The sequence below is a fragment of the Podarcis tiliguerta genome (assembly GCF_965153285.1).
Source record: "Podarcis tiliguerta genome assembly, chromosome: 11".
Lineage (NCBI taxonomy): Eukaryota > Metazoa > Chordata > Lepidosauria > Squamata > Lacertidae > Podarcis > Podarcis tiliguerta.
This window is the reverse complement of record NC_139544.1, coordinates 43296332-43312676: the sequence shown is the minus strand read 5'-3', so window position 1 is coordinate 43312676 and position 16345 is coordinate 43296332. Positions and strand designations below refer to the sequence as shown.

Here is a 16345-nt window from a genome sequence, read left to right as displayed (position 1 = left end):
TTTATTTACAGACCAACTCAATTGAAGTGACTTAAAAGCCTGATTTTTTTTTGTTTTGTTTAAATTAAAAATCCAGCCAGCATGCATGTTCACCTCTGGTTATAATATTTATAGACATTCATTGCAGTTATCTATTTTTGACACTTCTTGATTTTTTTTTTAGTGTAGCAGCATTCCCTGCCTGTTGATATCAGGCAGCTGCTTTCACTGTACTCTTTTCTCCAAATATTACAGTGGAACCTCAGGTTAAGAACTTAATTTGTTCTGGAAGTCTGTTCTTAACCTGAAACTGTTCTTAACCTGAGGCACCACTTTAGCTAATGGGGCCTCCTATGCCGCCACTGCGCGATTTCTGTTCTCATCCTGAAGCAAAGTTCTTAACCTGAGGTACTATTTCTGGGTTAGCGGAGTCTGTAACCTGAAGCGTCTGTAACCCGAGGTACCACTGTATTGTTTAGACAAGCCTACCCAGATGTTTAGAATGCTGGTGTGAGTTTTAATCTGTTCTTAGTCTATTCTTACGTTAGCTTTTTGAAACTCTTAAATTATTTGTTGTTAATTTTTCTTAATAATTGATTATTTTCTTGATAATTTTATCCTTTTATCTTTTTGTAAACTGCTTTGAGCTTTTCTTTTTCAAAAAACCAACCAACCAACCAAGCAAGCAGTGTATAAATTTTATGAAATATAGAAACATACTTACTTCCCTTTCTTTTAAAAGGAAACCATTCAAGCCTGAGAAAGAGGGAGCACTCCAAATCATGGTAGGAGACCGACATCCTCTGGTCAATGAGGAAATTGCACAGCATTTTGAAATCTCTATACCTGCGTCATAATATACAGTACCAGTCATAAACAGTAGAGGCTGAATTCAACTACCTGATTCTGACAGGTTTACAATTGTTAGCTGCGATCAATGGAAATAAATGCACGCAATTCCCTTCCTATGAATGCTCTTTAAAATATTGAACATTCAAAAGCTCCAAAGGTGTCACAGCTCACAAACAAACAGCAATTCCCCAAACCTATGGGTTGGGAGGATTAGCAGACATCAGCTGAACCAGTAATAAATCATCAACACGCAGATGGTTCAATGCTAATTGTATTCTTTCTAACTAGTAAATAAAGTGCCCAAACACATTCATTGCACAGCCTTTCCTACAAGGGAAATAGAATTAAGCACTTACAAGATTGCTAGCAAAGTAGAACGGATGACTCCCATGGCTGGATGTTTCAGAAGTGGCTGGGAACCAGCTCTCCATGTGCTCCCCCCACCTTTTATACCCTCAGTATTGCACCAATTATTATTATTAATTTTATGCCAAAACCTGGCAAAACCATTGGCTAGTAACATTATTAAAAGGTAAAGGTATCCCTGCCCGTACGGGCCAGTCTTGCCAGACTCTAGGGTTGTGCACTCATCTCACTCTAGAGGCCAGGACCCAGCGCTGTCCGCAGACACTTCCGGGTCACGTGGCCAGCGTGACAAGCTGCATCTGGCGAGCCAGCGCAGCACATGGAAACACCGTTTACCTTCCCAACAGTAAGCGGTCCCTATTTATCTACTTGCACCCGGGGTGCTTTCAAACTGCTAGGTTGGCAGGCGCTGGGACCGAGCGACGGGAGCGCACCCCGCCGTGGGGATTCGAACCGCCGGCCTTTCAATCGGCAAGTCCTAGGCGCTGAGGCTTTTACCCACAGCGCCACCCGCGTCCCTAGTAACATTATTACCCTTGTCCCAAATGACAACAGATTGTTTCAGGGGGTTTTCAGCACTACATCCTGTTTTCGCTGACTTGTCTTAACCACAAAGCCACCTGAAACTTGTTGACATCACCTTTGTAATTGCAGGATGCTCTCTCACTCTTTGAACCTGTCCTGTTTTCTGTTCCACTAACCTGACAGTTACAGTTAAAATGTTCCTGAAAGCCTCTCTTATGTCAGGCATCCTGAATTAGCATATACAGAGGTTTAATACTCTAGAATAGCCCCTATATTCATGTAGCAAAAAGGGATACCCTACCGCTGCTGCTTTGCCACCCCATTGCCACCATAGCCTCCCTTACCTGGATTGCAGCAGCTGTGACAACAGTGGCTTTGTCTCAGGGCCCGCACAACACATGGTGCCACATGAGGAAGGCAGACCACCTCACCTCTTCTTACTCCAGCTGTTAATGGTAGCAGCCCTGGCAGGCTCAGCCCAGTGTTTTGAGGAAAGGGTCAGGATAGGATAGAGTGAGGGAAGCAGTGGCTGTATTGCGAGAGGGACCATAGCAGTGGGAGGGGTGGCAGCACTGGGGTCTGTAGAAAGGGAAATGCAAAACCCTCCCTCTCCCAATTTGCCACCTGATCCACATGGCTCAAGGTTATTCATGGTTGGGACAGCTCCCCATCCCACCCGATCCTGCATAGTTCCATTGGGGCAAAAAACAAATGAATTTCCTTTCTCCCAAACTTCCAGCTAATGTGTGTGTTACTTTAAACCACATGAGGGCACTGTTTGTCTAGTAACCTAGCCTGCTCTTGATGGTAGCTATTGTCTGCAACTCTAAAACCTGGCCCATTTTGTTGTTCTCTCCCAACTTGTTGAGATAAGGTGTCTACTATTTTCTCTCTCATCTCTAGTCATCCTGTAAATGGCTCCTGCCAAGATAGTGAAACAGACTCCCATGACAGGTGATGGACTATCCTTCACTGAAGGTTTTTAAGCAGAGGTTGGATGGCCGTCTGTCAAGTATGATATAGTTGAGACTGGTGCATTGAAGGGGGTTGGACTAAATGACCTTCAAGGTGCCTTCCAACCAGTCTGATTCTATGCTCTTGCATGAATAAAGCCTCTGAACTCTAGAAATTGTAATTGATCATTTCAATCTCACTCACCCAAGCTGCAAGCTCTCCTAACAGGTATTGCCCTTACTGTGAAGTAATTTTGGAAAGCCGTAACAGTTTGTACGACAGTGCTTTATAAAGTACAACTGGGGCCTTAGATTGGTTTCATGTTGATGCCAGTGGCATGCCGATGGAGGCAGATGTATGAACAGCCCAAGTGAAAAACCATGGTGAATTGTAATGGCCAGTTTTTATTTTGAAAAATTCAGACACTATTTCACAGTGTTTCCTGCCTTTCACTTGGCACACTTGTTGTAGCCATTTCATTAGGCTCATCCAGTTTCTTTGTCTTTTATCACACTCAAGGGAAAACAGAGGTTTATGTAACTCCAGACCTGCCAATCTGGAAAAATGCCCAGTGGTATTCTTTTCCTAGTAGCTAAAGTTTCCAACAAAGAAAATAGGGAACTCAAGGTTGTAAAAAGGTAGGATTTCACTTCAGAATCCAGTTCCTAAATCTGCAGGAGAATAAGGTTTCTTTTGTAGTTTTATATTTCATCCTTTATTATAGATTATCTTTCACATTTTTGGATTAGATCTTATACAATGAGACCTGCAGCAAGATTTAACAACATGGGAGTCCTTCTGTTCACTTTGCCATCCATTAATGGCAAAGTGAACATATACAGGCAGAAAATTGGGGTATAGATTTTTAAATCCTTATATACATTTTGGTCAACATAACCAATAAGATGATTTTTTTCTTCTAATATAACTGCTCCTCAGATAGTTAACCTAAGAGAGGATGGGGAGGTTGTAGCAACAATAATTTTGACCAAAGACATTTGTATCAATCGATGTTTAGGGATCTATCCATCTGTTTGGTTCACCTTTTCAGTTGTATAGTGTGTTTTTACTTAAGTTTTAAACTGCTGTAGATTAACCCCAAAATCATTAAACTCATTTCCTTGTTTGTTTTTTTAAAAAAACTTCATCCGATGGGGATATCAATTTTCTCCTGCTGACAACACAATCAACTGCTTGCTTGTCCAGCATGACTTGTAAATGAAATATTATTCTTTTCCTGTTTGCTTTTTCTTTCACACTTCAGATTCCTCTCAAAGGTCAAAACAGCCATTTCTACTTCGTTGTTCTCTGTTCAGCTTCTACAAAAGCTTCTCTCAAGATCCATGGAATGGGGAATATAAATCAAATGATGTTTCTCCACTTATAGCTAGATTACATAATTTATTTGAAATGTCACCCACATTTGCCAATTGTTTTAACTATTATTTCACTTTACAGTGGTACCTCGGGTTACACACACTTCAGATTACAGACTCCACTAACCGAGAAATAGTACCTCGGGTTAAGAACTTTGCTTCAGGCTGAGAACAGAAATCATGCGGCAGCAGCGCAGCGGCGGCAGGAGGTCCCATTAGCTAAAGTGGTGCTTCAGGTTAAGACAGATTCAGGTTAAGAATGGACCTTTGGAATGAATTAAGTTCTTAACCCGAGGTACCACTGTATTTGGAATCTATATCAATTTGATAAAGAGAAGAAACTGGGGTGTGGGGTCTTTTGGAACCTATACATGTAATAAACCCAGAAAAGTTTGTTCTTGATGCCAATGTGCTCAAGTAGCCTTTTGTGGCAGCGTTCATTGGGGAGGAAAGAGAGAGAGATAGCAAAGTTTTCTTTAAGGATTTCCTACCAAGGCTTTGGGTGCACATCAACCCTGGCATATGGATGAAGCTCTGTAAATCATTCTCCTTCATGTACATGGTTCCTTTGCAAGAAATGGGTATTACAAGTACCTACATAGCAAGGGGCTTACAATCTAAAGCCTGCAGAAGACATGGCCAGGTGTGGTAGACAGGGGAAGTATAAGTGTTTACTATTTAAATTACACATACTTTAACTTAGCTACAATGGGAGGAACTCAACACAGCTTTGCGCAGATCACTCCAACAACACAAGCATTGTTGCTTGCCTGATAGAACCAACTGCCCTCTCCTCATCCCCTCATCCATTATCCCTCTTACCCCCCTACCCTGAACCAATTGGGTGGGTGCAAGGGGGCACATGCAGTTGAGAGAGGGGAAAGATGATGGGAGAGAGACCCATTGCATTAACAGGAGTCCCTCTGTGGGATTCCGCTGGCAGGACCTGAATAAGATACAGTAGTACCTCCGGTTACAAACTTAATTGGTTCTGGAGGTCCATTCGTAACTGGAAACTGCTCGTAACATGAGGTGCACTTTCGCTAATGGTGCCTCCCGCTGCTGCCACACCACCAGAGCTCGACTTCCGCTCACATCCCAGGGCAAAGTTCGCAACAAGGGGCATCTACTTCCAGGTTAGCAGAGTGCATAACCCAAAGCATTCGTAAGGGGGGGCAGTATGTAACACAAGGTGCCACTGTATAGGGTGCCCGGGGGCATCAGGGGAGAGACTCTGCATGTTGCCACCTTTCCTTGTACATTTCTTGCACATACTCTGCGCTTGCACTCATTGCACTTCTAATCCCTTGCTGGATTGTTTACAGAGTTTGTGGAATTTCTGACAGTTTAAGAGTTGATGTTTATATACAGCCACTTAACTGACTCGTTTTCACAAAAGAGTTTTACTTATTTTATTAAGAAATTATCAGAGCAATCTTGTACATGACTAGTCAAAAGTAAACCCATTAAGTTAAATGAGCCTACTCCTCAGTAAGCCAGTATACAATTACAAAATTTAATCTTCTGCACTAAAAGTGCCGTTCTTTGGCTTCTGGTTCCGGTTCCAGTTCCCCTTAATGGAGGCAGCTCCCACGACAGCAGGAGATCATTGGCAAAGGAAAAACAAGGATGATTGAGGGTAATTATCCTTGCAAATTCCTCCCAGGGACTGGGGACGGGCTTCACTCGCAGATCATCTCGGTACCTGGCTCTTGCTCCAGCATGGAATGTGGGAGGCAGGGAGGGGCTGAGTGCAAAAGCACTTTGCCTTCTGAAAACCATTAAGCAGCAGAGGTTCTGCTGTTATTTAGAGCTTAATTTGGACTGAAGTACTGGCGTGTGCTAGAAGAGATGAGATGAGAGATGAGATCATAAACTGTGGAACTGAACCAGCTGCAAGGTCGTTAAGGTTTGAACTTGACAGAAGACTTCATTCGGTGCAAAAGACTGTGTGAGGGAGGGGAGCCTACCGTTTCTTAAAGTTTTCTTCTCTACATTTATGATTTGGCAACACTCCTTTGAATGTTAGTTTAAATCATATATGTAGAAGCGAGAAGGGATGAGACTGGATTATAGATATGGAATATAACAAACGGAACTGTGTAAAAATATCGTTCTGTTGTCAAAATATTTTTGTTTCCGGCATATCTGGTGAGATAATTTCTCTTTCACACACACATACCCACAGAGATGTACAGAAATCACAAGTCTTTAATAATCCTTGTATCATGAGTTTTAAGGCATCAAATAAATATCCTGGAACTCTCCAGAGACCATTACCCATTTTGCTCCTTAATGCTCATCAAAACCAATGACTTTACATTTCATAGTACAGATAGACTTTTAAAGACATTTATGCATCCTTTATAATATTGTCTGCTTCCACTTTGGTCCTTAATGAAATAAAAGTTCAATTCACATTATACCCACAGAATACAGAAAGAGAAAACACTGACTTAACCTCTGAAGGAGCTTGAAGAACTGAAGTTGCACACATATTGCGATTGTACAGGTTTAGATAATCAGCCTCTTATTTCCCTTCCTATAATGCTCAATATATACCCTGACAAGCCTTGAACAATTATACTACACTGGGCAACATGATGGAAGGTTCTGGATTGTTTGAATGTACAGAGATGACATAGCTACTGGGCTCAGGGCCATGCTGGTGGTCCCACCTGCAGGTGTCCATCATTGGCACAGGGTCTACATCAAGAATGCCTCTGCTCCTTATGCATAGCCTCCTTCAAGAAAGGCAATCCATGCAAACTGGATGGTGGAGTATGGTGGTGGAGTCAGAAGCATGCCTAATGCTGAAGGGGGCAGGCTCTACACAGTCCTAATTCTGGTACTCAGGTGAAGGATGCTATTGTCACTTAAGAAATCTCAACTATGGCTTGATTGTGTCAGTGTCCATGTGAGTTTGAACACCCTGAAGATTTGATGGAGGCTGATAACCTTACTTGTTCAGGTTTAGTGATAATTTTCTTACTACAAAATCCTTGGGAACATCAAAAGACAGACAAAATGTAACCAGTATCAGCCCAATTTTCAGAGTGGGCATTTGTGCAACAGCTTAAAAGATTAATTTCAGGATTCAGAAATATGTAGCTACACATCCAAGAAATGGGAGATAATTGCCTTAAAAAAATATTTTAGAAATGTCTCGGTTCTTTTGTTTTTCTTAATACAGAGATTTGTGGTAATTTTACAATTCTTTGGTGAGGTCATAAATCAGTAACATAACCATAATTACCAGAACTTATTGCCTTGGCTGTCCAGCACTTATGTAAAGCATACCTCTATTGCCAGACAGACGAACTCAGGACCCTGGAATTACTACATGAAAATATTTGAAAACAATACTATTGGTTAAAATATCACAACTAAAAAAATCTAAAGACAGGGGCTGTTATTTGATGTCTAGTTTCCAAGCCCTTCAATTATTATCTGAACATATAAAATGATTTCTCCAAGTATTTTTTCTCTAAAAAGAAAAGGGCGATTCTTGAGATTCTAAGAGCAGCATTTGGGTCTACACAAAATTTTTTGAGCGGCTAAAATGTTGCCATCTTGACTCAATTTGTGCAAACCTGCTCTGGGTTAAAAGGGGTGAAGAGATAACATACTATCAGTAGAATTCTAAATACAAACAGTATACCTGCTATATCTTTTCTTCATGGCTGGTATGGATTAGGTCTGTTGCTGCACTGCTTTCCTAACACAACAATCAGCTGAAGCCTTGAGTAACTTCTACAGTGAATGCTGAGCCTCATATACAAAAAAGCATCTCATATATATTTAAGACTCACAGCTGAAAGTTAAGGTCAGGTTACTGTAGCCAAGAGGCCCAAACTGGTAAAACTGATTATAACTGCATACAGCAACATGGGTTCAGACTGTACTTGTATAACATCAGCATCATTTCATACATTCATTACTAAAAAGGCATTTTAAAGCACTATTTTTACATATACAGTATCTAGAAAGACCATAATCAGAAGCCAAGTAGTTATGATTCCATTGTCTGCATCTTCCTGAAGTTTTCCAGTGTGTCAGATTTCCAATAGGTTTCTTTCATCTAAACAGAACAGAATACATATAACTATATGTAGAATTACCAAACGATCTAAGATGGGGTTATATTATTAATTATTATATTATTCTGTATTTTGTGTTTTTATCTTGTATTTTTATGCTGTGAATCACTCTGAAATCTACAGGTGAAGGACAGCATACAAATTTAAATACTGGTTAATCCTCATTACTTTTTAAATCTGTAGTATCACCAGCCAAGATTACGCAGTCATGGTATCCCTACCCAGAATTTTGGTGTGATACACTAAGATGAGTGGTCTATCACCATCTACGTCCCTTGTTCCTGCAGTCTTAAGCAAGCGCCAGAGCCAGAAGCATTATAGAACTTTGGTTGGCCACAATGCATGGCTGGTGAACTGTGTCAGTTTGATAGGTCTGAAGCTGTGTAGGCCTCCAGTAAGGGGACAATTCACCAGCCCCACAGCAGCAGTGCTCTTGCACAGCCCCCATTCATTTCGATGCAAAGTTTCTTTGGTAGCTACCTGAGCCTCATGGTGACTTCTCTTAAAACTTCCTGTTTCTAGGACATACCATAAACAATCTTTTGCAATAATATAGTATCAATCCTTCCCCTCCCCTTCTTTGAAAGCATTTTCTACTCATTTCAGTGAAGGTGGGTGAAGCTGTACATTTGGGAATTGGAAGGCGGCCCTGAAACAAGACAGCAGTACTTATTACTCAATTTCGTGATAGTCCCCAAAGCTTTCAAGTGGACTTTGAACTTACCGCCCTTCCACAAGGAACTTAAACCTTTCTTTGCCTGGTACTATTTTCCACACCATTGCTGTCTTCGGTTTTCCTGTACAGAAGAAGTGACATTAACGTAAGGCTGTAAACATTGCGAATCATTGTTTTACCTATGTTTGGAGCTGCCCTTTTCTCTGGATAGACTTTTCTGTTGTCACCTTTCATGTGGGTAACCTTCACTAACAACCAGAGAAGAGCACGCCGCCCCAGAAGAACACCATAACAAGGGGAGGACCAACATGGTTCCACCCATCGGCCAGTGAATGTACAGCTCCCATGTTTTTTTCCCTCTTCCCCTCTTTATTTGTTCATTGGTTTTTTGAAACACATCTATTAGGGAGCATGAGCTTGCAGTCAGTTCTTTTTTTAAACTATTATTTTTAATTGATTTTTACAAATAATTTCCAAAAATCATATAACATATTTTCTTATCTTATACAATATTTTGGACTTCCATCAACTGCATCTGAATTTTTTTTAATCTTTATCACTTAATCTACATTTCTTAATTTCTCTATTACTTTTAATTATCCTTAACTAATAGCTCTCTTCATAATCTTCTCTGCAATATTTTGCATAATCCTCCTTACAAAACTTCTTGCAGTCCTACAAGCGTAATCTGTTTGCTACAATTGCTTTTCAAATAATTCAAATATTTACTCCAGTCCTCTGACAATCTCTGGTCCCGCAGGTTTCAGATTCTTCCTGTCATCTTATCTAATTCTGCAGAGCTTGCAGTCAATTCTATATACCAATTGCGCTGCATGTTGAAGTTATTGTCAGGAAAAAATACTAGCTTAATAGCATGTAGGGAACCTCTGGCCTTCCAGGTGTTGCCAAGCTACAACTTCCATCATCCTTTGCCATTGGCTATGCTTGCTAGGACTGATGGGGGTTATAGTACCATCTAGGAGGAAACACACCCAATGTAGGTATCTTCCCCTGGTATCTCCAACTAAAAATATCAGCTAGAAAGTGATGGGATGCTGTACTGGAGACTCTGGGAAGCCACTAGATGGACAAATAATCTGAGCAGATATAAGTCACCTTCCTATGTCCTGTCTCCACTGTTGTAGGCACTCTGCCTTTGAATGTTGGCTGTTGAGAATTACAGGTGGGGAGAATTCTGCTGCACTTAAGTTCTGCTTTGTGGGCTTCCCATGGGCATCTAGAGACAACTATGAGAGTTCTGAACTAAATAGACCTTTGGCATGATCCAGGACAGCCCTTCTTATGTACAGACTTTTTGCCTGGGAATTTGAGAGCAACTGTCATGGTGGGGTGGTGGGGACTAAATAATTTGGAATTCCTACATTTTATTACAAACTAGCATCAATTAAGAACAGAACTTTTCTCTTCTTGAAAATGCCACTATTAATGGGTGCAATCCAACACCTACCAAACTCAATAGCCAAGGCTGCTTAAATTTTCACCACACACTATTTAAGCATAATAAAAACGTATAATAAAATTGCTACTTACAGGGTCTCCGTCTGTTCAAATTCTTTTTCAACTTCTTCTGTGAGACAAAGAGAATCCAGTGATTATTTCACATATCCATCGTTGCATTAACAGGAGCATAAGAACAGGTGTGCCATGTTAAATCAGCAAGCCAGTGCATTAAGGTCTAAGTGGTTCTCACTGGCACAATGTAAACATACTGGGAGTCACAGCCACAGCTGAGGCAGAGCAAACCTTACTGATCATTCAGCAATTACCGAATGCTAATTATTTTGTCCACTTTGGAAAATGCCCAGATATGCACAAGGTGAATCCTACAAATAAAGGAAGATAATACAGTGGTACCTCAGGTTACATACGCTTCAGGTTACAGACTCCGCTAACCCAGAAATAGTACCTCGGGTTAAGAACTTTGCTTCAGGATAAGAACAGAAATCGTGCTCCGGCAGCGCGGCGGCCCCATTAGCTAAAGTGGTGCTTCAGGTTAAAAATAGTTTCAGGTTAAGAACGGACCTCCGGAACGAATTAAGTACTTAACCAGAGGTACCACTGTATTTGCCTACATAATGCTGTGACTTATCTAAAGTGGGAAAACACATCCTCTAATCGGGGTTCCCACCTGAATAAAATATTGAGAGGGCAGGTAAGCCCTGCTCCACATAACTGATCACATGACATGGCACTCACACACCATTTGAATGGCAATGCCCATCAACTGGGAGGGAGGACGAGCGAAAGGACCTTGGCCCCTAGGAGTTGGCTCTTATGTCCTCTAAACACTAGAAAATACCATCCAATTTGATTTATGTCATTTCTTTCTCTAAGGCAAGCTTGGCTAGCCTGTGGCCCCTTTTCAGATAATCTTACATTGCAGATTACTGGTTAATCCAGCCTTTCCCAATGTGGTGTCTTCCAGAGATTTTATACTACAAGTCCCATTATCTCCAGTCAGCATGGCCTATCATCAGCGATGATGGAAGCTGTAGTCCAGTAACATCTGTTTGGCACCACGTTGGGGTATACTGGGTTTTACCGAAGAATTATAGTGAACCCTGGAAATCCAGTTTGTGTAGTGTAGGGGTGTGTGGCAATATATTTTGCAACTGTAGTAAAAATCATTTCGTTGGGACAGATTGGGGGAGGGCCTATGGAAAGGAAAGGCCTCTGTATAGTAGAGAGCCCATTACAAAAAGTAATAAAAGGAACACATTACCAAAAAGTGTGCTCCTCCTATATCTTACCAACTTGAAGTTCTTTCTTTTTGGTGCACGCTTCATAGGCAAAAATAACAGCAACAAAAAGGACAACTTCAGCGGCTATTGCAAGAAATGGCTTGAGGGGTGTCATATAGGTGAGAACTTTGAGAGACACTTCGCCTTTTCTTGCGCCTAGAGGAAACATGGCTTCACATGAGTAAACCCCAGTATCTTCCTCAGAGAGACCCATGATCTTCAGTTTTGTCACGTTGGCATGCTCTTGGGTAATGGTGTACTTTTCTGGCATCAGAGTAGTATTAATAGCCACCTGGTACAAAAAGAAGTTCACAAGCGTTAGCAGGGTGACACAAAATGGACTCATGTTAGCACTAGAAGTTCAGAATGCAGGAATTTAAATATGGTAATGGAATACTCTCCTAACAGGGAAACTAAATATGCAATGGAAAAGCAGAAATGGAAAAGGAAATGCCGCAATTCACAAGTACTTGATTGACAGCCTAGTTTGGGCCAGGGGTTTGAATGCAAGCTTATGTTTTCCTTGGGCAAATGTTCTTCTACCCAGGACACAGTCTACTACTTAGTCTACAAACTTAAACCTTGGGGACTAGATTCTAGTAAAGGTGTTAGGCAGTGCTTTTTTCTGGGGGTACTCAAGGGTTTACAGTACCAACACCTTTTTTCCCCTAGAAGAAAAGCACTGGTGGTAGGAATCTGTTAAGGTACCTCAATAAACCTACAATGCCCAAAGTTCTTTAGGGCAGGGTTCTCAGAAACTTCCTATCCCCAGGACCCAGCAGTGAAATATAGGGCAGCCCACCAGTCCCACAAAATGGCAGCATAAACAGTTTCCCATTACCAGCATCACATGATTTCTATTCACCAATCAAAGGATCACAGCAATCTTAATAAATGGAATCCAATGACATTATCCTGAACCAATCAAAATCTTTTCGCTCTTCAGATCATGCAATATCATGTGAGTATGTATAATCATTTTTCAGTGTCTTTCTTTACTAAGACTTTGACTCATTTCCCTATTCATTAAATGCTTCCCAATATCCTCTTTCTTCTGTCTACAAAACAATTCAAGATCAATCAAAATTGCCATGCCTAGATGGCTCTCTTTTCATGCATACATTGGCCACGATAGATTTTATTCTTTGCAGTGCTCTGTACAGTAAAAGGTAAGCAGCCATAGGCGCTTTCAGTTAAGCTAGGTCATAGGCTCAAAAGAAAATGAAATCCTCAAAATGATACAGTTTTATGAAAGTATTTTCTGCATCATGAGTATCCCTGTGTCCAACGTTTATCCCATTTCTAGACTGCATTTGAAGAGAGCTTTCTATAAAAGTACTGAATGACATGTGTTTGTCCTTTATCAAGCAGAACTTCACCTGTTCACTTCCATTCTTTGTATACCAAACCCAGGAAGATGGGTTGTATTGGTGGGTTTCACTGCCAACCAAACACGCCAGGACCACAAAATCGCCTACGTAACTGATTATGCGCTCCGATTTTCCATGCGGTTCAGGCACTAAGGAAAAAACAAAACACACTTGTGATACTTCAGGCAGCTTTTTTTAAGACCACTTGTGAAAGGATGAATCCAAGGATCTACAACACATATGAATAACTCCATACCCTCCAACATTTCTCTGATGAAAATAGGGATGTCCTAAGATAAAGCGGGACATTCTGGGATCAAATCAGAAACTGGGATGTCTTCTGTAAATCCAGAACTGTCCCTGGAAAATAGGGGCACTTGGAGGGTCTGCTACTTCCTTATCTTTACTATTGTTACAGAAGGGGCCTCTGCCAATCCTAGACATTGCTAATTTCTCCCAGATGGATGTATGAACCAGAGCAAGGAAAAGATAACCGGCCTCAAAAGAGCCAAATACAAGCAATCCATTCAATGTCCTTCCTGCATTTCCTTTCTTCGTGTAAATAGGGGTTCAGCCAACTGAGAAGCAGAGCGCTGTTAAAACATATTGCTTTAATCTCTCCGATAAATTAGAGCTCAGCATATAAAGCACGAAACCAAATGTATCTGATTAGCATCACTGCTTCTCAGTCTGATTAATGTTCTTCAGCAGAGCGTGATCTCTTTTGTCATGCTGCTCTGTTTTAATGAAAGTTTTCCTTCTTAGATAGCACGCACTGTTTCGCTGCTCAGAATAAGCGATGACGACTGAGTCTGCGGAGGCGTCAGCCAAAAGGGGGTGGGGTGGGGAGGAGAGTGAACATGACATGGACACAGCCTCCCATTGTGTTTTGAAATGGTGCCTTACTGGGGCAGCACAAAGCTTTCAACAGCCATATGCATTACTTCAACTATGAGGCTCACAATTAACTTTTCTTCGGTCTCTGCCCCCTCTGCCCCCATTCCATGCTTTAAAACAGCATCAATATGTTCAATGTTGTTGTTTTTTAAAGAAGTTTGCCTCCACTGATTTTAAAATAAGAAATGAAATACACAGAGCATGTATCCTCCACATTTTAAACTCACTAAAATCAAAGCACTGTCTTGACTACAGAATACATACATTCCAAGAGTTTAAAGCCAAAATCTGGGACGCCATCTTCCCAGATGCCATCTTCCCATTTTTTTATCATGAAGCATGCCAGCCATTTTGGTTGTCATAATTTCACACCACAATTCCCCACCCCCAAAGCGCTATTTTTCAAGTACAGTGGTACCAAATGCATGTTTTTTGACCCCCACGCAAGATCGCCCCCCCAAGCACTTTTGTGCTGCAAAATTGGACAAGATCCCAGCAACGAAAATGGCTGCTAGTCTCTCGCAATAAAAAATGAGATGTCCCAGTTTATCTGGAACACTTGTAGGCTATGCAGAATATGGTACCATTTATATCTGCTGCCCAGATTCAATTCACATTTGAGAACAAGTACAGTTTTGTTGCAAAAAAGGTGATATATTTTTAAAGTAAAGTTAAGCTCAACATCTGCAACCATATATATTTCTGGCTGGCTGCCACATGACTATACAGTAAAATGATTTATTATTTTTTTTAAAGAAAGCTTGTTTGCCATTCTCTGGGCAATCATTTGGAAGGGAAAACAGGCTGTAGTGTCCTCAACTTTGGCCCTGAGCTCCAGGACTAGCTGCACCATTGTATTTTGCAAGTTAGCTGAAGCTAAATGGGAGACCACTGGAAACCATATAAAAAGCCAGTTTCAATTCACTTGATAATAAAAGACTCACCAGCAGAATCCTATACATATCTACTCAGAAGACACACTGAATACAATAGAAACTACCCCCGCAAGGAGGCATGTCTAAAATTGCAGCCTAAGGCTGCAGTTGACTACGGTAGACCTCTGAGGAAGCATGTATAGGATAGGGAAATACATTCCATACTCATGATACAAACAAAGCTTCCACAATAAGGACGATGAACAAAGACTGCAGAGCCTCTGAAGTGTAGGTGGGTTCCCATGAAGCAAGACACAGTGATAACAGCAAGAACCTTTGTTGAACTAACAGAACTGGACAATAAGGGCAAAGCAACTGCTTATAGACATTTCTAGAGGCCTGGGCCACTCCCACTCCCACCGTGATTGGCTGTCTAAACTCCCAAGCTGTGAATCGTAACTCAGAGTTTAAGGGTCGATGGCCCAAATCCTGAAATGTTCTGTGATTGGATATCATGTATCAAATCAGAACACAGGGGCTCAGAATCTATAGTCCAGACTCAAGCTCAGGCACACACAGACTAATGAATACATAACAGTCTCCATGACTCACAGGTAGTCAAAATGGTGGCCTCCAGAGTTTTTGGACTGCAACTCCTTCAACCACAGCTAGTGTGGCCAGGAATGATGAAAATTGTAGTCCAGCAGAAATTGTTGAAAATTGTAGTCCAGCAGATCTGGAGCACACTGATAGGTGCCTCAGTTCTACATGAAGTGGCCAAATCTGCCAGCACCATGTAAACTGGTTTCTTCTGGGAATGACCAGAGACTTCGCTACATTTGTCACAATACAATGGTACTTCAGGTTAAGTACTTAATTCATTCCGGAGGTCCGTTCTTAACCTGAAACTGTTCTTTTTTCCCCTTCCTTTTTTTAATTCAAAATTATAACAAGACATATTATCCAAAAACATATCCTTATTCCCCCCCCCATTTTTCCTCCCCCCAGAACCCACCCCCACCCCCCGACTTCCCTCAGTTCCAGTCTTTGGTTTCTCTAATATTGCTATTTTCTGCATGTTACAAACCTGAAACTGTTCTTAACCTGAAGCACCACTTTAGCTAATGGGGCCTCCTGCTGCTGCCGCGCCGCTGGAGCCCAATTTCTGTTCTTATCCTGAAGCAAAGTTCTTAACCTGAAGCACTATTTCTGGGTTAGCGTAGTGTGTCACCTGAAGTGTATGTAACCTGAGGTACCTCTGTACGTTTTGCATGCATTATAAACATCCACACCAATTGGTGTCAGAGAGCAAAAAGGAGTTTATATGGATTGTTACATAGGCTCCCCCCCTTTTGTTGTAACAATTTAACTTCTGACTTATTTATCACTTTTGAACCTTTGTCTAGATCCACCCCAGCAAATGAAGGATGCATTATTGGATATTATCTAGTTCAGAAATTGTCTTGGTGCTACAGCAGCATTGAAAAAAATATTTCAAAAAACAGTATTACTGAAACCCAATGAATGGGTGTCCTTTGGTCACAAGTTAAATGCAAAACCTGACTCTGCAATAATGAAATTCTAATCCTGCAAAACAGCTGCTTTTTAAGATG

General features: G+C 41.2%; 1 protein-coding gene across 3 annotated transcripts in view; it reads right to left on the bottom strand.

Moving 5' to 3' along the window:
• Positions 1-6245: 6245 nt before the first annotated feature.
• Positions 6246-16345, bottom strand: part of EMB (embigin) — a 30334-nt gene continuing 20234 nt past the window's right edge. For 2 of the 3 annotated variants that reach the window (XM_083403140.1, XM_083403142.1), the window contains 5 exons: positions 12970-13109; positions 11600-11882; positions 10380-10416; positions 8877-8949; positions 6246-8133 (listed from right to left, as the gene is read on the bottom strand). In XM_083403140.1, coding sequence (XP_083259266.1) covers positions 8895-8949; positions 10380-10416; positions 11600-11882; positions 12970-13109 — 515 coding nt within the window. In that variant the 3' untranslated portion in view covers positions 6246-8133; positions 8877-8894. The remainder of the gene's footprint in view (positions 8134-8876; positions 8950-10379; positions 10417-11599; positions 11883-12969; positions 13110-16345) is intronic. The other variant, XM_083403141.1, reaches the window with a different exon arrangement.